This window comes from Gadus morhua, chromosome 1, assembly GCF_902167405.1.
Source record: "Gadus morhua chromosome 1, gadMor3.0, whole genome shotgun sequence".
NCBI classification, from domain to species: domain Eukaryota; kingdom Metazoa; phylum Chordata; class Actinopteri; order Gadiformes; family Gadidae; genus Gadus; species Gadus morhua.
This window is the reverse complement of record NC_044048.1, coordinates 16,162,300-16,183,075: the sequence shown is the minus strand read 5'-3', so window position 1 is coordinate 16,183,075 and position 20,776 is coordinate 16,162,300. Positions and strand designations below refer to the sequence as shown.

Sequence of the window (20,776 nt, the reverse complement as noted above, 5' to 3'; positions counted from 1 at the left end):
ATAAAAGGTCACTTTTTAAATTGAAATACCGTCTGAAAATGTGAGAACATATACGTGGTGCTGGGTTGTAGCTTTCATTCTCACATAATTGGTGAGAATAAATGAAAATGGATTATAAAATAATGCCACGCTTCATTGCATTCATCAGAAGTGCAGTAAAGCAATGATTCTTGTACTAGTTGATGGCTTGCAACCGTTGGTATGACCAGACAAGATTCATAAAATATAAAACATTTACACGGGACAGCAAACGTATTTATTGAAGAGGCACAATTCTGTTTCCCAATATCCATTTCTTTCCTTGAATCATTTAACCACACAAAGATAATGTTACATTATCCTAGTGTGTAACCCACTCTTCCAGGAATGGAATCAGTTGGTCTTTTTCCTAATTTCCCATGTTGGAGTTGAGGTCAAAGCCTCAGTCTTGAAAGTTAGTCACCCCAACAACCAAAGTACGAGTTCTTGATTCACTTTATTTAACCAGTGATTCAAATAGTCAAGGTCCTTTTTTGGGTAAAATTAACTTAAAAAAAAAAAACAGCATATACAGATATACCTGTATTGAGTAATATAAATATATTACTCTTGATATAATTCAACTTCAGAACCACAACTGTTCTGAAATTTAGGAAGGAACAACAAAAATAACTTCTGTTGGGGCTGTATGGTTCATGTGCACCAGTATTATAAACTTTATATCTACCCTTCATTATTCAGAACAGTCACCCTGCACATGTTGAGTGTTGTTACATTCACTTTCACTGATAAGCATGAGAAAACGGGTACAATAGTAAGAATACAAATAATACACATAATAATTTAGTTAACTTAACAATACTCCTCCTTCGGCCGGTGACCTATTTTTTACAAAGGAAAGAACAAAAAAAACAGCTCAGGTATGGAGTATGCACGAGTACTGCAAACGAGGAACATCTAGACATGCTTTCAATAAAATAAAAATATATCTCGATCTTTGGATAGCAACGCAAGAAGTGTCAATTTTTCACCCCCAAAAAAAGACAGTCTTTATTGCAGCGCATGAAAATAGAAAAAGTAATTTGCTGCCATCTCAATAGTCCTTCAGCCGATGTGCATGAGAGCCTCATGTCGCCCCATCATTTTGGCTCTGTTAAAATGTTTGGATGTTACTTTGACTCTGCCAGCACGTGGATGAGGAGTTCATAGGTGAACAGGACGATGGCCGTGTTTGGGATCTGTCTAATGAGCTGTGGAACGAGTCCCCGGTAAAAAGCCGGATAGCCTTCCTCCACAGCTATTAATCTTCCCGTCTGGAAGAAATACTTGTACTTGCTTCCTTCCTCGCGCAGTCTTGTCCGGATAACCTCTGTGAAGGACACAACAGAAGTGTAAGAAAATACATCTACCCACATTCAGTTTTATAAATGCATACAAACAAGTCATTAAGCAGATGCTTTTATCCAACGTACATTTATTCAGATTCATGTTTAAAGGTCCCATGGCATGCTTCTTTATGGATGCTTTTATACAGGTGTTAGTGGGCCCCTAATACAGTACTTGAAGACTATCAAGAAATTCAGCCTTGGTGCAGAATTAAAGCCCCTGCGAACCAAATCAATCTGAAGTAGAATAAACCACGACATGGAGGAGAAAGCGATTGTTGACCGCCATTGTCTCCCGCCGAGCGGCAGTGGTGCCTCGGCAACGGGCAGCGAGGCTCTGGTGGGAGACAATCGCAGGCAACAATCCTTTTCTGCTCCATGTCGCGGTTCATGTACTTCAGGGAGTCAAAGCCAAAGTTCCTTTCCCCCCCAATTCCTTCTCAACCATGGCTGAGATAGCCCCTACTATGAGTCTTGTTGGGGAAATACCAGAGACGTCAGAGAACCCGACGTGTTGTGCGCCATAACACCAACAACAGAACGGTTATCCAAATAACAAAATCCAAATAACAAAGAAGTGTACAAATTCTGTGGGCGGGCAAAGCAGAGAAAGGAGAGGTAACATGTCCCCTTATGAATACATACGGGGAATATTCAAGAATCTGCACATGAGCTTTCTTTTTTCAAAGGCAGAGCAGGATACCTGGTGCTCGTTTTACACCTAACGCCATTTCTAGCTACTGGGGGACCATTGGCGGGCTAGGCGAATTCATATTAATGTTAGAAAACCTCATAAAGTAAAATGTTCATGCCATGGGACCTTTAAGTAACTGGTAGGGGTTAGGTATTAGGTATAAAGGTAAAGGCATTGGGGATCGAAACCCAGTACCTTTTGGCTGGGAGTCTGGCACCAATGCCACCACATGATTCTACCCCCATGCATACTTAAAGCTAGGGTGGGCAATATTTAGAAACCAACCAGCCATATATTCAAAAATCGACACATCTGAGCTTTCATTTTTCAAAGGCATAGCAGGATACCTAGTGCTCGTTTTAGGGTAGGAAGACAGACAGTTGGGCCATCCATTAATTTGGGCCAAATTAAATGATGGGCGGGCTTATTACAGGCCTGCAACAGCCTCAGACTCCATCTTTTTTCCCCCCTTTTTACTTATAGCATTTGCTTTCTGGATGTATAGATAATGGAAAAAAATTGTCAAAAAAGCCTTCTAGAATAAACGGACTACCCTAAATTTACAAAACATCGAAGTCTTTGTAAACCACAATATTCATTCTGAGGAAATACATGTTTTTAGATGAGCTGGATGTGGAACCGTTCATTAAATGCTTACCGTGTGGATAAGCTATGCAGGACGCACAGCCCTTTGAAAACGCCGCTGCCAGCATCAGGCCCAGGAAGTCCGACGCTACCTTCTCAGAGCTACCGTTGGGCGAGTTATAGCGGCCCTCGGCGAGGCGCTTCTTCAGCGTCTCGTAGATGAGGAAGCAGATCATGGTCTCTGAGATGCCAGCGTAGGAGGCGGTGAGTCCGCGGTAGAAGCCCCTCATGCCTTCTGTTCTGTAAACGTAGCGGGCAACCTGCAGCGCGTTCATCTTCTTCTCCCCTCGGGCCCTGGAAGGTAAAGAGTGTAATGAGCATAAGCCACTTTATATTTACCCTTAATGCTATTTAATACTTTGTCTATTTCAGAAGACACTTTTTCCAGCCCGACTTGTAGCAAATTAAGGGTTTGGCATTTTGCTCAAGGATGGTCTGTAGCTAGACTGCGGACATTAGGGATCTAACCTAGTGCGTTTCAGCTGGGAGTCCAAAACCCTAGCCACTACGCAATCGGGACCCCTAAACCTACATGTTTATCTGCCTGTCTATAGGGCTGTTGGGTTCAAGAAATGACCCCTGCGGTAATCTGAGGTGGCTCAGCGCAGCAATATGCGACAATACCGCAATATATAAGAAATCTAGCCCAAGCCCTTATATTGCTGAATCATCCCGGATTACATATAAATATATTTTCAAGGGTTGCTGCAATGAGTCGACGTAAGCGCATAAATCAACGCAGACAATGAGTAAATGTCAATATTTTTTACCTGCTGATAATTATAGGCCTGAATGCATCTTAATCATTTGTAAAACGTTTAGTATCCAACATTAAACCCACTAGATAGTGCTTCAAAAAGGAAAGCAACACACTATTCCGGGTGAAGGACCAGCAAAAGGGAAAAGGCACTGCATATTCTTCTATCAATTTTGCTGCACTGGTGCCAACTATTCATTAGGGCAGGCATTTTGTTTTTCGAATGTGGCTCAGTTGATACTACTGCCCTGTACTCTGTAGTGTAAATATGGGATCCTCTCTGAGCGCAGTGCAGTGCGTCAGCACAGGGTATTTATGGACAGCGGTCACATGCTCAGCTCCCACGCGGCTGAAGCCAAGGACAGTGTCAGGAGGACAGAGATTACATTACAAGAGGGCAGCGAACACGTTAAAAAGACCCCTAAAATAACCACTATCGTTTAAAAGCCAAACTCGCACCCGGGAAGGGTGTAGCTAGGGTTTGTAGATAGGGTTTAGCTGAAACCTGACTTACTTTTTCTCCAGCTGCATCCTTGTCTTTACCATCCAGATGGGGTTCATCATAGAGTTGGTCACAAAGGCTGTGGACCAAAGTTAAAAGATACACTTCATATTAATAAAGTGTTTAACATAGTGCCTGTAAGACTGTTTAAAGTATCATGACTATATATAGTCATTTTCCAGAGAAAGCGCCTACATTGACATGCTGAACTAAGTCCGAAGTCTTTTTTTCCTCAGTTTTTCAGTGACAATTATTAAGTGTTGTGGTTTCTTTGAGAAGTGAATTGCATTCAGTTTACCTGCAAAACCAGCTGCGCTCATGTGTACAGGTCCACTATTGGGTGCAAACACGCCATTCAACGTCTCTTTGGACTTTGAGTATGCAGCAAAGTAGATGGCTCTGGAATATACCGGAAAATAAAGTTTAACATTAGCTGACGCCTAACCTTCATACAAACAGTGAGACACTGAGCAATAGGAACGGTCAGTGTCTGCCATCCATGATACTTTAAAAATACAACTCTAATGACAATTTGGGTTTGCACTTTAAAAATCACATATGCACTGCTGCTTGTCTCTGTGTGTGTCTCTGTGTGTGTGTCTCTGTGTGTGTGTCTCTGTGTGTGTGTGTGTGTGTGTGTGTGTGTGTGTGTGTGTGTGTGTGTGTGTGTGTGTGTGTGTGTGTGTGTGTGTGTGTGTGTGTGTGTGTGTGTGTGTGTGTGTGTGTCTTTGACAGAGTGTACTGGGAACCGACTGTTCGACAAGCTTAGCATGCTCGCTATCCCCACGGCGCTTCTGGAACAGCCCAACAAAGTAGTCAGATAGGCTGAATAAGCATCAGAGATATATGCATGGGGTATGTGACAGTTGGGCAGGATCGGGAACTTACTCAAAGCTATTCATTAATTGATGTACTGCATTACTGTTTAAAATTCAACCTGGTAATTTTAGCTATATAAAATTTGGTGGTATTGCCACACTGCTCTACAGCTGTTAATCATTATAGCCATGTCCAAGGATGGTATTAAATGTTTGTCTACTCAGATCTAGCAGTGTATGGTTAGCACTGTTGAACATTATATCCATGGTCCGAGTAGAGACACAGCCGATGAGGAAATGTAGCTATTGGCAGTTGTTAATGCTTGTAAACAATCCAAAGGTCAGCGTTTCTCAAAGATAGACATCAAACCTTTACTTAAATAAAGCAAACAAAAAAAATACTGGGTGTCCAGAAAGAGAAGCGTCTGTACAATTTTGACAGGATGCTTTAAAGAATGTTGCCGATAGCTAATCGATGCGTTTCTTTTATGATCAATGCATTTTTTAGATGCAGATAAGTGAAAGCGACGCCACTGATCAATGAGCTTATGTGGTCTAGATCCAGATATCCCTAATGAAATGTAAATGCAGCCGCAGACATCACTGTACCTTGAGGGGGCTACACCCACTAGGTTGGGCCCCAGGCCCCGAAACAGCGACCGTGGACCCTCCTTTTCCAGAATTGACCTGGAATGATTAAGTAACAGACATTAAAAACATTGGCAGGAAATTCCCAGTTAATCATTGGTAAGAACGGTTGTTCCATCATAAATGCATGAAAACATCTGGTGACCGAGAAACTCATTCCTCTAGCCACAGGTCAGGTGAAATCTCGTCTTCTGTGGCCACCTGACAGGCCCCGTGGCTGAAATTACTTAATTTTTCTGCGTACAGTAAGTGACCTTTACTCTCCAGGAACACACAGTCCTGCCAGAGCGCGGTGAAAGGGCAGGTTAAAGTTAGATTGTGATAAAACGGAATCACATCAACCATTCCAACCAATGGATAACAGCCTTCTGTTTAATGTTTTTCAATGTGTTTGTCTCAAATCCACCCCTTTGTTGGACGGTTGCTGACCCTCTTGTTTGGGAATTCCAAAACTAGACTTGCTCCTTGTTGTTGGTTTCACAATAGGCTTTTCGACAACAATACATTTCACCTTTCCAAACCAAGTTCCTAGAGAAACTAACGGCTTAACGATCACTTGACTGCCTTCCTTGGTTTCAATGATGTGTGTGGTACTTAAAACACATTTAATGACCACAGGACCAACACCTTCATGGTTGAACTGCAACCATCCTGGTATTACCATAGATAGAAAATGTGTGGATCATCTTGGAAAATCGTGTAATATACTATCAATAAACAATTTAATGAAAATGAAATGGTACTCTAAACTGAAAAATAGGGTTGTTAACTGGAACAATAAAACTATATGGAATATTGAATTAACAAAAAAATAACAATTTGCATATTATGTAATAAATGTACATAAATTACCAAATTTGGATCAAAGCAATAACACCCTTGGGCAATTCCTGCTGTACAAACTACATCACCAGGGGGAAGCAAGAAGGCCGGTACAATGGCAAAACAAGGTAGCATCAAGAGGGAGGGAATATTATATATGGTATAGTTAACGAGCGGAACTTGCTACAAAGATAGGTTGCAACATGAGTGGAGGAGGATGATGAGGATTGTCCCACACTGGCAGCCATAGTAGGGGTGCTCCGACTTTAAGTGAATCGAGGGCTCGAAGATTGTTTGTGCACCAGTGATTTGACTAAATTTAACAAAACGAAATGAGTCAAAGTGGGGTATCGGTGTTCCTCAAAATGCAAACATGAAGAAAGGGAATAAGCTGATTTTATTAAATTAAGTTTGATTCGTTGTTTGTTAACAAACTAGACTAGTCTACTACAGAGCCATGAAGTAGGCCCTTTAAGTTATTGACTATTTTTATTGTATGACACGCCCTGTATTAGCTTGATCCCATTATTTTGCTTGATGGCGGATTAATCCTTGCAGATGGTTATAATGTAAACAATAACACCACTTATTTATTATGTTTTGTTATTTCAATTTTCATTATTGAGTCAACAATAGGTCTGCTTTAACTTGGCACTTCATCTCATCCCGTTATCCAAAACCGGTCAGCAGAACTGGCAAAGCAAGGAATTATTGCAAAGTTGCATAGGTTTTTGGAATAACAACGCAATAAACTAACAATGCATATGCAATGCAATGATCGCTTATCACAGCCATTAGAAACTAACTGAATATCTGATTGTATAACTCTAGAGAGGAACAAAACTCAAAGCAGGCAAGCCTTAAGTAAGTCAAGTCTCACAGCTGGCAAGTTCAAGTCTGAAGTCTCCGACACAATTCACACATATTATATATTTGAATGTTAATTATTGGTAATTGTGACTACCAAATGTACATTTGACAGCCCTTAGCCCCACTTAAAAATACACATGCAAAAGTTTGCCTTCAGACATTTAAAATATGAACTAAAGCTGTACAGAAGTCACACAATCCTAAATCCAACTAAACCGGTTCCCACTCGAGTCTCGCCCATGTAACAAAAACAACAAACAGAGACAGCGTCCTCCTCCCCCGGGGCAGTTCTTGTGGCGTGCCGGGCCATGGAGACTTTCCGGACCTGGGCTTATGCAAATGCTTGAATTCAAATTGGCGCCACACGTCTCTTTTATTTCCATCTTGGTGTTTGAAGGTAAACAGAAGACAAGTTCAGACAGCCACCAGAATACATAACATGTCCCATCACATCTGGAGAGGAACAAGAAGCTGTACTTCCAGGGCAACATACAAATTCGCACCTTTCTGTGACCAAGAAGCCAAATAAACCAGACCCAGTTAAGGGCTAATAATTAGGCTGTTCCTAACACGACGACTCTGACATAACAACTAGGTGCAGCAGCTGTGGGGAGGAGCGGAAAATGCCTGACTCCTCAGTGTAGACTGTGTGGTATCTATGAGGCCTTTTTAACACAACAACAACAACAGCAGCAGCAGCAGAAGATGCAGCAGCGGCAGGAACGTACCGCAGAACCTGCAGGAGTCCCGGTGTGACCGTCCCCGGACGGATCACCCCGGTGCCGCTGAGCGAGCCCATCTGCACCTGGAAGACGGGGCGCAGGGCCAGACCTGAGGACTGCAGACGCGTCTTCAGCACCTCCAGGGGACAGGTCACGATGGCTCCTACGGTACCACTACATCTAAAAGGAGAGAGGACAAATCATACTGATTAAAGACACATAAGGATGAGCGCTTGTTAAAACAAACGACAGACAGACGGGTAGATGGTGTTTACCGTGATCTTAGATACATGCAACTACTTCAAACCGGATTCATCCTTTCAAAAGGAGAGGCCACCTCAGTTGCATTACATAATCAATCACAAAACATAATAGGGTGTTGTTGTTTTTTTTAATTACACAATGACAAAACATGACAGGGTGTTTGTTCATTGGTCATGGAAGATTACACCAGGACAACAATGACATACTGAATGAGCTCAAGCACCATCCCTTGAACTTGAGATTAATTACCTCAAACCTTAGTCCACTCTGAAACATTGTCAACAAGCTGCTTAAAAGTTCAGACTACGGTATTGCAGTGTCCTGTATCTGAATAAAGCGAACATACAATCAATTAGAGAAACCTGAGGTTTATGTGCCAGAGATTTAGCCAAAACACTCCTATCCTTACCCCCAAGGCTCCATATCAACAATAGGGGCACCTTGTAACAAAAAAAAACATTGCTAATGGAGACGTCCTGCATTGCCTGAACTTTCTCTTTCGAAAGCACAGGAAACGGACTGAGGCTGAACTTAAAATGGTGAAGAGTTGTTCAAGATTCTGGCTGTACATTTACATTCAATAACTCTAGGCCAGGCTTTAGAAATAGAAAGGAAACTAGTCAACGTGCATTCATTATTTGTTAACAAAGTCATTCAAATATGTCACACAGCCTCAGGGGCCTGTTTGAAAAATAGTTTCAAATTGTTTATAAGATAATAAAAAATGTAGCTAGTGATTCACAGCGACCATAATAATAACAGATAAAGACCTCGATTTCCTTACTAATAATTTGAGGAGAAAATTTAATACACATTTCAATATATCTATTTATGTTTAAAGCTCGCGAGGATTGACGCAACACATCTAGTTGAGTTACGTAAGACCAAGGGCATCTTGCTAAGGTCGGCTTCATGACTGCGGCACCACTACAGTACTGTTTGCAGAGCCCCTCGAAGGGCAACACGAATGTGTCGTTTGTAAGCACTGCCTTGACACCAATGTATAGCACAAGTGCACCATTTAGCTTCACATAACTAGTATGAATACCAGTATACCATTAACGTTCAGTATTCGACGTAACCGCAGCTGGTGACGTGGTTGGTGAAACCGAGCACTTCACGGTGCACTTTAGAGATACATAAAATACATGTTATAATGCACATGGTAATATAAGCCATGTGGTTCTATTGATTAAACGCGGACCTGGTAAGCTAGAACAACGTTGCAACTGGCAAGTAGCATAATAGGACAGGAATTACTTGAATAGTCTGGAATTAGACAGGACCATCCCAGGACGTAGACAGCGACCATTGCTTGAAACATGCATTTATTGCATGAGGAAGCTAGCAGGCGATAGCTAAACTCCTTCGTTATTAGTCATTCATATAGTATTATAATATCGGAAGCTTACCTGACACAAAAACACACATTATATAGAACGTGGACGAATAAATATATAACCATTATCACCAAAAAGTAACGTTAGATACCCAAATACCTCACAAAGTGGCGAAGTAACGTTAGCCGCTACAACAACCTACCGCAATTCAAAAGAAAACACGTTTAAACCTTCAACTTACCCCCCAGCGAAGAGATGTAATAAAGTGTCTTTCTGTGCCATTTTTCTTTTTTTTCAGATTGACACCATATTCCTTTTTCTTTCAGAAAGTGGATAAAAACAGAAGCGGAGATAACTCGGGTAGGTGACTCTTGCGAGCTCGTCCTTCCGGCCGGCTTTCTGGGGCTGACAGCGGCGGCTGAACCGGCTTGGCCTAAAGACTGGCAGTGACGTCAGGGGGCCGGAGGGGGTGTTGGCCGTGACGTAGACCGGTGTTGGGCAATTGTCATCCACACCGGTCACCAATACACCTTGCATAAACCCGTTCATCAAACATGCACGATCATAAAACATAAAAAACAACAAAAGGCCAAACGTGCTTTGGAATGGTTCTAGAGATTCGGTCTAGTTCTGTTTATAATAAGGTAGTAGCCTACGTTTTATGTCTCTTAGACACATCTCCAATATTTCACATACACATTTCTCTTAAAGTAAGACGTTTGGGATAGGCTATATATAATTGTTTAGAATATTTAATGCTAAACTATATTATCACTAGATTTGTTTATTAAATCATTTGATTAATCCATGAATTGTATTATTCAGTATTTAAATTAATAGTATTTTTTATCAAGCTGGCTATATTTCCATGTATATACAAAACATCTCATTGGGTAGATAAAGGGACTGATATTGCACCAAACGATATATGTTTACCAGACACTGTAGTACTGTTGTTTTTGGAATCCAATCATATGACAACGGAGATCTGGCAGCCATTTGAAGCACGAGATGTTGGGAAGTGGCATGCATGCCATGCGTACGTAACTGAAACTCAAAGGGAACTATAAACCCATGCAACGAATCAAAGTATTTGGCGCCCCCCCTAGACTGTTTGTCGGGGCACGCCCTTGGGAAGCACGTTGTAGGCGCCGGGGGGACTCTATATAGGGCATCTCTTTCTATTTCTCTAAGATTTCTTCCCGCCATTACAAAGTCACTTCTTAGTGTTTTCGCACTTGAAAAGCCATCTTAGAAGGCACAAGGAATGCAGGAAACCTCGTGTTTATCACTTTGAATGGGCCTGTGTTGGTACTTCATAAACTACAGAGTTAATATTGAAATTATCTTTAAAAGGTTGTTTTATTTGCTATAATCTTACAGCCGTAGCACGTTCCTGCAATATGCTATCGGAGGCTGCAGTTTTATGACCAAATACTTTTTTAAGTGACGCTGCCTTCAAGATATGGGTTTATATTTCCTTTGATGGCATTAAATCGACCTAAACTTAATTTGCAACGCCAACATAGGAAAACTTGACTTGCCTTCAACGGCTTCTTAAAGGCGAAACAAACTAAACAAGGGTCCTGAAACTGCAGCCTCGGGTATTGCAGGAACATACAATGGTCAGATGGCATGACTAGAAGCCACCTAGTGGCCATATGGACGCTTTGTTGTTGGTAAATAATGTCCGTACGAGGTATATTGTAGGCCAGTGGTTCTCAACCTTTTTTGAGCAAACGCCCCTCTGACCTTAACCTAAACCTCTGCTGCCCCCCCCCCTCCCCCCCCCCCCCCCACAATAAAAAATAAATAAATAAACTAACAACCCCACTCACACGCTATTAGTGACTACGCGCTGGTCACTAATAGCAATGAATGAAATATAGTTACACAGAGAGAGACAGAGACAGAGTTGAGGAAGAAATGGTTGGATTGAACATTCATTCACCCAAAAAAATTTAGAACCATGAATCCCCCCCAAAAAATGAAAAAGAAATCGCGTTCCCAGCGCCCCCCAAGGTTGTGCGAACGCCCCCCCGTTGAGAAACCATGTTGATGCCTGTAAAATACAAATCTGAGCGCTATATTTCTTCTGTAGCTTGCAAACCAGGTAAGGTTGGCACAAGACAAGCAGGGAAACATTGTAAGCTACCAAGCCTCGCCCCTGCATGGCAATTCTTCTTAAACTGTCAAAGCACGTCGAGAAGAACATTGTCAAGTGCAATCTGATATATATATTTGCCATTTTATTTGATTGAATAGAATATACACGTTATGAATTGTATAATTATACTAGTAATAACTTTAAATATGAATGGTTTCTTCTCCTCATTGGGCAACACCATATAAGGTTTTCTGAATTTGTAGACAAGTAAAAAACTACAAACATGACCTCTATGCCATTTCCGCCCAAGACAGACAGAAACAGTGCAGTGAACACACGTTCACTGCACTCACGACGTTCGTAGGATTGTAACTGTCGACTGACACAGTGCTGAAATGGGCTCCGTACTGAGGGAGACGCAGGAATGTCGCAGGAAGATGGGGCTCAAAATATCTCAAATATCTCCCCATCAAGGCCAACAGCAGAGTAGCCTACGAAAAGAATAGACTGCAATAATTTGAATGCTAAAGATCTTAAAAAACAATTGATTAGGCCTAGGCCGACATATGTATCGGTCCTAATCCAGAATGCACCGTGCGTACATTTTTTCACCCCTTCCATATTACAAAAATAGCTGGTGGGACAACTAGGTGCTGATTTCTGAAACAAACACTCAAGCACTTTTGAGAAATACACCCACTGAGACAACATTCGATTAGTTAATTCACGTTTGTTGGTTTTCCCAATTCCAACGAACACAAGATAAATTCTAGGTCACTCCATCCGCTGACTGGAAGACAATTAATTCATATTGTACATTCATTCGGAATACTTTCTTGTAAAATATAGCTTTATTAAGTGTTCTAAGAAATTGGCCACAAATAATCTTTAATATGGTGACAAAGCTAAACTAATAACATGCTTGAAAATCTTTTTAACTACGAAAATATGTACCCGACAGCCCGTCCAGACCATGCACCAGACGCAACAAACTTAAAAACTACATTGTCGTATAGACAAGAGCTTGAATCTCTGTGTATTTCTTTAGTGGCACAGTCGGTGCGTGAGCTTTAGAAGATTAAAAGGCTTGTCTTTGTTAGAGTAGCATGGGAAATGAATTCCGTCAAAGGAAAAGCAATAAGGAAATTAATACGGAAAACTACTAATCATAAAGGAATTATCTAAACATACTTTTAAACTATTGTCTAATAAGTTGATCGATTTAAAAACACTATCATGGCTGTTAAAAGCAGTTTAATGATGGATTCGTAAATCCCAACAATAAATGTATTCTTTGAGGTTCCATTTAATGCTCCATTAAAAAGGATCTTTGATAATTTTTTAATGTGTTCTTATTTAAAACAGTTTTTAAAAGGGTAAATTAAATATTCATGATTTCTTTGTGGTACAATTTGTCCTCCATAAATACGAGTCCACATCCAGCACTAAGCTAAAATGAATAGAAACAAAAAGACATCTGCACATTAGAAAAAAGATTACACATTGGAAATATCCATTGCATGTCACATGTTGGCAATTTGACCACAATTGCTTGTCATTGATGCAGCATATCATAGCGGTTTCCGCGCCTAAATATTATAATGCCTGAACCATATGCAGCTTTTGGAGGTTGTTAAAAGAAGGCGACATGCCATTCTCATGTTTGAACATGGCTCCCAAACCAATCCATCCACTTTAAAATCCCAACACCAAGAAAAATGAACAGAGGCATAAAGTGACAGAAAGACAGGAGACGAATTTGAGAAATTCTCTTGCAGGTGCATGCTACACACAAAAGTCACAGTGACATAGAATCATAAAAGATTTCTGGTCATGATACCCATGCCCCAGTCAGATACCCTAATGGTAAACAAACAGGCACTTCCATATTGCAGAGAAACCTGATGGTGAAGAGTGCAAAGAGAAAAGAGAATCTGGAGTTTGGGTGACTGCTGAATGAAGTTTACCATAGCAGTACTCGCAAATGCTACACAATGGTGCATCAAAAGCCCTACTGTAGACTGTATACCAAGTCGGTTGATCATCACCTCTCCAGCAAATCCTATTAGTTTGTTTAAAAATGCAAGTTTTCTAAAAGCCAACTTATTGAGGGTACTTTTAATATCAATGAGGTGGTGTCCATGTAAGATAATGCTGCCATCTTGTGGCCAGACACTAAGAGCACATCGCTCCAACCTCCAAATCGAAAAAGCTACTATTTAATTTCATCAGCTCGTTTGCACACAAAATGTGTGACGCATCCATCTTTAAAAACCCATGGGGTAAATTCATAATTCCTAGATTCCCAAGAGGTCTGACGGTTACAGCAGAGGTACCAATGAGTCATCCCACCTCACCGTCACAACTGAAAGAGGTGCATTATTGAAAGCGAGTGTTCACAGGCGACCGCGAACCCAGCATCTGCATAGTGTTCAGTGAGTCCTGATGTCCGACTTTAGGGAATACTCACTTTTGTGAATTTTAAGAAGACAGTGTAGGGTACAAAGCCCAAGAGCAATGCAGGTCTTGTCATCTGAGCACTTGTCAAAACATGAAAAGCAGTGCTATTGACTGAGGTTCGATTTTGTGTGAGCGGAGTGGGTTGGGGGGGAACCAAAAAACAGAAAGGATGATTAGATATAATCTGTAGTAGTGTGGTAAAGTAGGTTGAAACCAAATGGGATCCCAGAGAGATGCAAGGAAGGGGAGGAGTGTGCGATTATGTGTATGCCGTGATTGTCAGCCATTGGTCATTGGTAGAGAAGGTAGTTTTTGAGGGACGCTGGAAGCGGTAAGCCCTGGATCTCGCTCAGGCGATCCTTCCCCAGTGCCACCCTGATGGAGCACCTGCACAGGTCCATCAGAGGGAGAGGCTCCGCTGCAGACAGGAAGGAGGGTACAGGTTAGCGATTGTAACAACCCCCACCCTTGCAAATGGTATCATCATGGAATAGATGGGTGTCTAATAAGCAAGTTTTGGGTTGATGTTCAAGTAAGAAGGTCTCTAAATCGCACTGGAAATAACAATCTAGCCTCGAGTTTTGCTTAAAGTTCCCTCAACTGATTTTACACATAGAGGCTCTCATTTGGGTAGTGGGAAAAAAGGCCCGCACACATATTTTGAAAGTGATGCGTAAAGATTTCCCATTACCCAAATGGGACAGTTGTTTTCAGTGACTGAAAACAATGCTGGCACTTCTTGGCACCATCGTTTTTCAATCACATGATGGCATGATCGGCAAACTCAGTTTTAAGGGCGTACATTAGCAGATAATGATCGGTGGCTCATCAACCGGTTCTTCACTACGGTACTTTTACATTATTTTTTTAAATAATGCCAAACACTTTGAATACGCGGAGTACCTAGAAAGGATGCTCAGACTATGCTTAAAGATTCCTATTCATTCAAAAGAGCACATGAGCCCTGGAGTTATAAGGGGTGTTGATTTAATGCATCTTTGCATGGGTTTAGTGAACGTCATTCACAACTTGCTTCAGCTCCTCTATGTGAACTAGAGACCTTAGCCATATGGAACAACAGCTGAAGCAGGTCAAAATAATTCTTATAGAACAAAGCACTCACTGACATCTGATTGAAATATGCCAAATAAAAGTTTAGGTACAATGTGTAGGACTTGGTGGCATCTTGCTCCCCCTTTCCAGCGACGTAGGAGAAACTACGGTGGCCTGTACTGGCCTTTAAGGGGCCAGAAGTTAATTCCGAAATAGGGTCATCATCTAGACAGCATTGAATAGTCAAGTGGAATGTTCCTTCCTTATCGATTTATAATTTTTAATTAGTTACTTAATCTGTTAACCTATGTGTCATATCTTAAAAGTAGGATGGGATCCTAGGATAGGATTTAAAATGAAAACTTACTTGGAAAACTGTCTAATTATGTCAGGGCTATCGGGACTCGTCAACCCACTTTATATAGTCGTTGATTACGTGGCCTGACCAACTCAAGTCTAGCTGGAAAGTAGGAGCGTGTTGCCCTGTAATGAACCGGCTCTTCTGTAATATGGTAGCCCTCATTCATTAATATATACTTGCAACTCCAGGACCAGGTTTTAGTTTGCCAGCCACTACTAAAAGCACTAACCAGCCACAATTTTGTCCTTTCCTGCGTAAATGTTCATCGACCTTGCCATGTTATAATAAATGCAACTTTTTCACTTACGATCGAGCCCGTTGATGTACCGGATCCTGATTTCACAGTGGCCCCAAACGGCGCTCACAACGGGGTACAGCTTGCGGCCCTTGAGTCCACGGAAGGCCACCCCTAGGTACTGTCCGTCCACCACGTAGCCCAGAGTTCCCTCGTCCATGTCCAGAACAACCAGCAACGAGTCCGGTACGATGAAGGTGTCGTCGGGCTCCAGGAAGGCCGGGTAGGTCTTGCCCGGCCGGTTCTTCCCGTCGTGGTAGAGCTTGCTGCGGCACAGGTCCCAGCCCCACGACTCAGTGTTGCTGCCCACCAGGGCCGTGTAGCCCACAGAGTGGAGGGCGGCATCGCCCGTCGCCACCCCCACCACGGCGTGGGTGCCGCGCTGCCGCATGGCCCAGCTGATCTCCCAGACGTGCAGTCCGCGCGTGTAGCCCACGCGGGCCCGGATGGCATCCGTGCTCTGCGCCACCGGGTGCCGGTGGAAAATCATCCGGTTGTCGTCCTTGACGAAGATGTTTAGTGAGCGGTCCTCGTCGTTCCACGAGTGCTGCGCCTGGACGTCGGAGCCCGACGGCGGCATGTCCAGCAGCAGGTCCAGCCGGGACGGTTTGGTGTGGTTCAGGGCCTGGAGCTCCAGCTTTAGGGGGCTGAACGCTGGGTCCCGCATGTCAATGCTCTTGATGCCCCCGGGGACCTTCTGCCCCATGCTCAGAGTGGGCTCTGACCGCACCCCCTACTCCCCCCGTCTCCCCCCCCTGCTTAGGTCAAACGGGGGAGAGCAAATCAGCTGCAGACCCCGTCCACCACGGTGCAGCTCCAGACCCGGCTGGGCGTCTCTAGGGAACAGCGGGTCAAGGCCAGGGCAGATTGGGGCTGGAGGTCTCCTGCAGAGATTTGCAAATGAGAAAAAGTGACGAAAATATTGGTTTGATCCAACAGACAAGCCTTTTTGCCACGTGCCCAACATCAGATCTAAACAGTTTGAAAACCACCATGGGTACAAGGGGCTAATTTAATGTGGTGGCTGGAGTCATTGCTGAAAATGCTGGTTAATGTTGCCCAGGAACACCGGACAAAAGCGTTTCGTCGTTTAGCTTTTGGACCTGCTCCAGTCTGTGGCATGTCAGGAGAAACAAATAAACGCTAAATAAGTTTGTTTTGAATCACCTTTAAATCAAAACGCATTAAGCAGCAACTACTGCATTGATACAAGGTCAAAAGATGACGCCGGCCATGAAAGACATGAAACTGAAAGTGAAATATACTGCTTCATGACACTACCAAAAATAATCACACATCTTGATAGTATTATTATTCGGTAATAATAATTATTCCCTGTATTATTCCCTGTCTGTCGGTTTATACCCGTCAAGGAGCCACAGCTGTGAGGCCTTTAGAGCCATTGTTAGGTCATTGTTTCTACACAATCCCTGCTGTTTATTTGGATGTCATGACATCGCTGGTGATTGCCACTGTTACCGTGTTCTGTGGAGTCGTGTAGTTGGGACATCATGACATTTAATACAGCTCTGAAGCAGTGGACAATAATTGATGTGTGTGTTTATCAAATGTAGAACCGTAACCCTGCGATGTCTCATCTTGCTTTTGTTCCAGTTCTTCTATCATTAGTCATCAGTCTTCTGGGAATATGAGTTTCTAACACAAGCTGACAAAATCTGACACGGTAGAAGGGTATAATTTATCTGCTTATGACCAAGTTATATAGGATGGGCATTTGGTCATTGATCAAATAAAAAAAATCTGTTCAAAAGGAGTGGAAAATTATTTGAAGAACATCCAAGAGACAACTTCATAAACCCAATTTCAGGAACTAACTAAAGAAGCCTTGTTCTTTGATGCCCAGCAGAGCACATGCCTCCATGCAAATTGTATTGGCAGCGAACTTTAAGAAAAAACAATATACCAGGCCTAAATGTACTTCACGGAAAGCAGACGCACTATAACGGTTTGGCATATACATTTCACTTTTCATACAGTAATCCCGAATCTGGCAGATAAAGCAAGAAATTTCCATAAATAGGAAATAAAAAGGGGGAAATTCCAGCTATTTCCATTATTTGGTTGTCTGGTCTCTGGTCTGAGTGATTGAGGGAAAGCGGATATAAAACATCTGGCTCTAAAATATAAAACAAGGCCATGTCTTGTTTGCCACAGATTTTTTACTTTTAGTTTAAGAAAAAGACTGGTGCGTCCTGTTCGACAGCCCTCATCACACAATAATGCACTGGTGCTACATATCCACAACAAAGACGATTCCAACAGAACACTTGTTGTAGCCTCAGAGATCAAGGCACAAAAGGTCGACCATTATGCAACCATGCACAACTTAATCTGAACACATGTACTGACTCACCCTCAACTTTATAAAAGGGGAAGTTCACATTAAAAACAAACCAGGATCCCCGAAAACATAATGCGTGTGATTGGTACCACCACAAGTAGTCGGTGCTGATCGGACAAGCCACAACCCTGGATGAGGTCACCTAGGCCATTGTGCGTCAAGGAGAACCAGGCTGCTGAGAGGGCCACTCTAATTGAATTGTAGACAAGAGTTCATTGAGAAGTGTTTTGGCACTTTATGTAATGCAAGTAAACAACCATTTAAATGGGTCATGTCTCTCCAGTGATAGCCAAACAGGAGGAGAGAAAAAGAGCAAACACGGGTGGCCAACAGCTGAATGTAAACAGTCTCTTCTTCAATGCCTGTCCGGGCGTCTGGGGGAGTGCAACATGTTAATTTAAGCATACCGTTTGCCAAGTGGTCCGCCTTAATTCCTCAATGTGGCAGATCGCCACCTTGCACCCAAACAATACAAGTAGTAACTAAAAACGAATAAGACTATCAAAAAACAGAAATACGATGTAAAGGCCATTTACAACCATAGAAAACACAACATGGCCAAGAGTTAAATTTAGTGTTCTCAATGTTTGTCATGATGTGTTTCAGCTTGAATCCAATATGTAGGATTATTCTGGATTCAGGTGCCCCTTGTGTTTAAAACTAATTTGAATGCAATAGGTTCGATTGCTTGAATATGCAGAGCCAAGGAAACGCGTGTCTCTTAAAAGGCCAATTTGGCTGTCTTATGGCCTGGTGAGTCTATAGAGCTCATGTAATTAGTTCTATAGGAGGAAATACTGACCAAGGTCATACCTAACGCAGAATAACGATTGTAAGAAGCAGTAAAGCTGTACGAAACATTAATAACGACATCAATATATTAGGAAAGGTATATCAAACGTATAAATCGACCAACAGGCTCTAAGAATAGGTATATAGCCTACAAAGTAACAACTAAAACCCATACCCTAGAACAAGAATAGGTATCCAGATAGTCTGAATACCTAATGAGGTATACCGACATAGCCTACTGCATTCATTTCTCTTTAACATAAGGCCCGTGTAGCACCTATATGCTGTCAGATACAACAGATAAGAGGCACATTTTGTATTCCTTGCTTAATCTGATGGTGAAGGACCTTCCCAGGTTCGTGAGCGACCATTGGTAGAGCGCAAAAAGCCTGCAGTAATTATGTTAATAGCATATAATGTTACAATGTGTTTGAAACATGTTGTGTGTTTGCTTGTTTGGTACACAGGAAGCGAGGCACGTAATTGTTATCGCACAATGCCGCAGCACTATAAACACTTTGTTCAACGGTGTGACAAGTCAACGATTGAAACAAAAACAACTTCTTACATTCAAACGGATTCGCTTTATTAGGAAACGAGAGAAGAACATCGCAAAGCTCGAGGTTCTCCTGTCGTCGGTTCTTGTTCACAGTTGAAAATGAGACAAACAAACGGTGAAAGGAAGCAAAAGGCAAATAATCCACTTACCCTTATAACTATTTAAACGGTAGGACAATGATGGCAAATGAGACGAGGTACACGGCTTCGAGTTCACGGTTTTAACCTTACGCCATGGTGGTTTGCCTCCTCACCGTAGCCCTACTAGACTTACCTAATAATACCATTTTAGGTTGAACATGATTTGGGTGAAATTAATGATGGCTACTCTCGAGCTTCTCCCGCGTCACGTGGTAAAATAGCTCCCAGCTGCTGTTCCAGATTAGGTAGACTCGCGAGATCTCATCGATCTCGCGGGTTCCGATTTTCTGGCGTCTCGCGATGCCGTCTACCAAATGTCTGTGGAGTTCTAATTTGTATGCTGTGGCCCAATTGTAGTTTTTGCTTAGGAATGTACCCTACTGAGTGAAATATCCCCAAATTATCAAAGGGGCAGCGATGATAAGAACTGTTTGATTAGGCCACTCGTAATGCTAAGGGAAGGGGCTTCAATGGTTCCTTTCTTATAATGTTTGGCTTATAGTAGGCCTACACTTGACTACGAAATGAAAGGCGATAATGCCGTAGGCTACTATAAGTATTTGCCGCTGTAGCATTTTTTCAATCATAGGCCTACTAACTAAATGGAATTCATTTTGATAAATATGAGTGGACATGAGTGAACCTGAGCATCCATACTCAATTGTCTAACTTTTTGGACTAGTAGGCCTATCCTTTTTGTTTCAATTCCTACCCTAGTAATGAAGTGATATTTGTCACGGGGTTGGCCACTTTTATATAGCCTTCATACAACAACACGGTCATAAAGCAGGGGGCGAAGTATCTAAATATCTAAGATGCGCTCAGAGTAGGCCGAGTCCATCTTCGGGAAACTAGTGTCACCAGGCACAAGTCCATCACCGCTGCCGTCGCATCATTACGTAGCTTATCAGTGCAACACCGTGGTTGTCTTTTCATAAATCCTTAGGATTTAGGAATGCTTCACATCTTTTCTTGACATCATGACGTTTACATCGAGGTCAAGAGTAAGTGGTTAGGAAAGGACATAGGACGTTATCTTTTTATTATTTGACCGGAGCACTTTTTAATGTGATTTGAATGCGGGACACATTTGGTCACAACGAATCAATTAATTAATTCGATTGTAATATTTATATTGCGCATCGCTATTTAGTCACATTAATATATATATATTTTTAAAGAAAGTTTGCTGATGTTTGAG

General features: G+C 42.1%; 2 protein-coding genes across 3 annotated transcripts; both read right to left on the bottom strand.

The window, feature by feature from the left end:
* Positions 1–233: 233 nt before the first annotated feature.
* On the bottom strand, positions 234–9,884 carry slc25a33 (solute carrier family 25 member 33). 2 transcript variants are annotated; one of them, XM_030369865.1, is made up of 7 exons: positions 9,688–9,884; positions 7,849–8,022; positions 5,390–5,467; positions 4,261–4,361; positions 3,975–4,041; positions 2,717–2,997; positions 234–1,348 (listed from the first exon to the last, which is right to left on the bottom strand). In XM_030369865.1, the coding sequence occupies exons 1-7, from the start codon at positions 9,726–9,728 to the stop codon at positions 1,149–1,151; spliced, it is 942 nt and encodes a 313-aa protein (XP_030225725.1). In that variant the 5' UTR covers positions 9,729–9,884; the 3' UTR covers positions 234–1,148. The 2 variants fall into 2 exon arrangements, with proteins under 2 accessions (XP_030225725.1, XP_030225716.1); XM_030369856.1 differs by lacking the exon at positions 234–1,348 and adding an exon at positions 1,359–2,461 and having other exon boundaries at positions 2,649–2,997.
* Positions 9,885–12,385: 2,501 nt separating this feature from the next.
* On the bottom strand, positions 12,386–19,803 carry spsb1 (splA/ryanodine receptor domain and SOCS box containing 1). Its single transcript, XM_030369945.1, has 3 exons — positions 19,585–19,803; positions 15,735–16,606; positions 12,386–14,431 (listed from the first exon to the last, which is right to left on the bottom strand). The coding sequence occupies exons 2-3, from the start codon at positions 16,426–16,428 to the stop codon at positions 14,304–14,306; spliced, it is 822 nt and encodes a 273-aa protein (XP_030225805.1). The 5' UTR covers positions 16,429–16,606; positions 19,585–19,803; the 3' UTR covers positions 12,386–14,303.
* Positions 19,804–20,776: the final 973 nt, after the last annotated feature.

Bases quoted from the DNA above. Each gene is read 5' to 3' on its own strand.
- spsb1 (XM_030369945.1), bottom strand. From the start codon at position 16,428: ATGGGGCAGAAGGTCCCCGGGGGCATCAAGAGCATTGACATGCGGGAC. The intron at 14,432-15,734 runs GTAAGTGAAAAA...TCCTGTCTGCAG, and splicing joins GTACATCAACGGGCTCGATC to CGGAGCCTCTCCCTCTGATG.
- slc25a33 (XM_030369856.1), bottom strand. From the start codon at position 9,728: ATGGCACAGAAAGACACTTTATTACATCTCTTCGCTGGGGG. The intron at 2,998-3,974 runs GTAAGTCAGGTT...TTTACCTTCCAG, and splicing joins AGGATGCAGCTGGAGAAAAA to GGCCCGAGGGGAGAAGAAGA. The intron at 2,462-2,648 runs GTGGTTTACAAA...TCATTTAATTTG, and splicing joins ATTTCCTCAGAATGAATATT to GCCCAAATTAATGGATGGCC.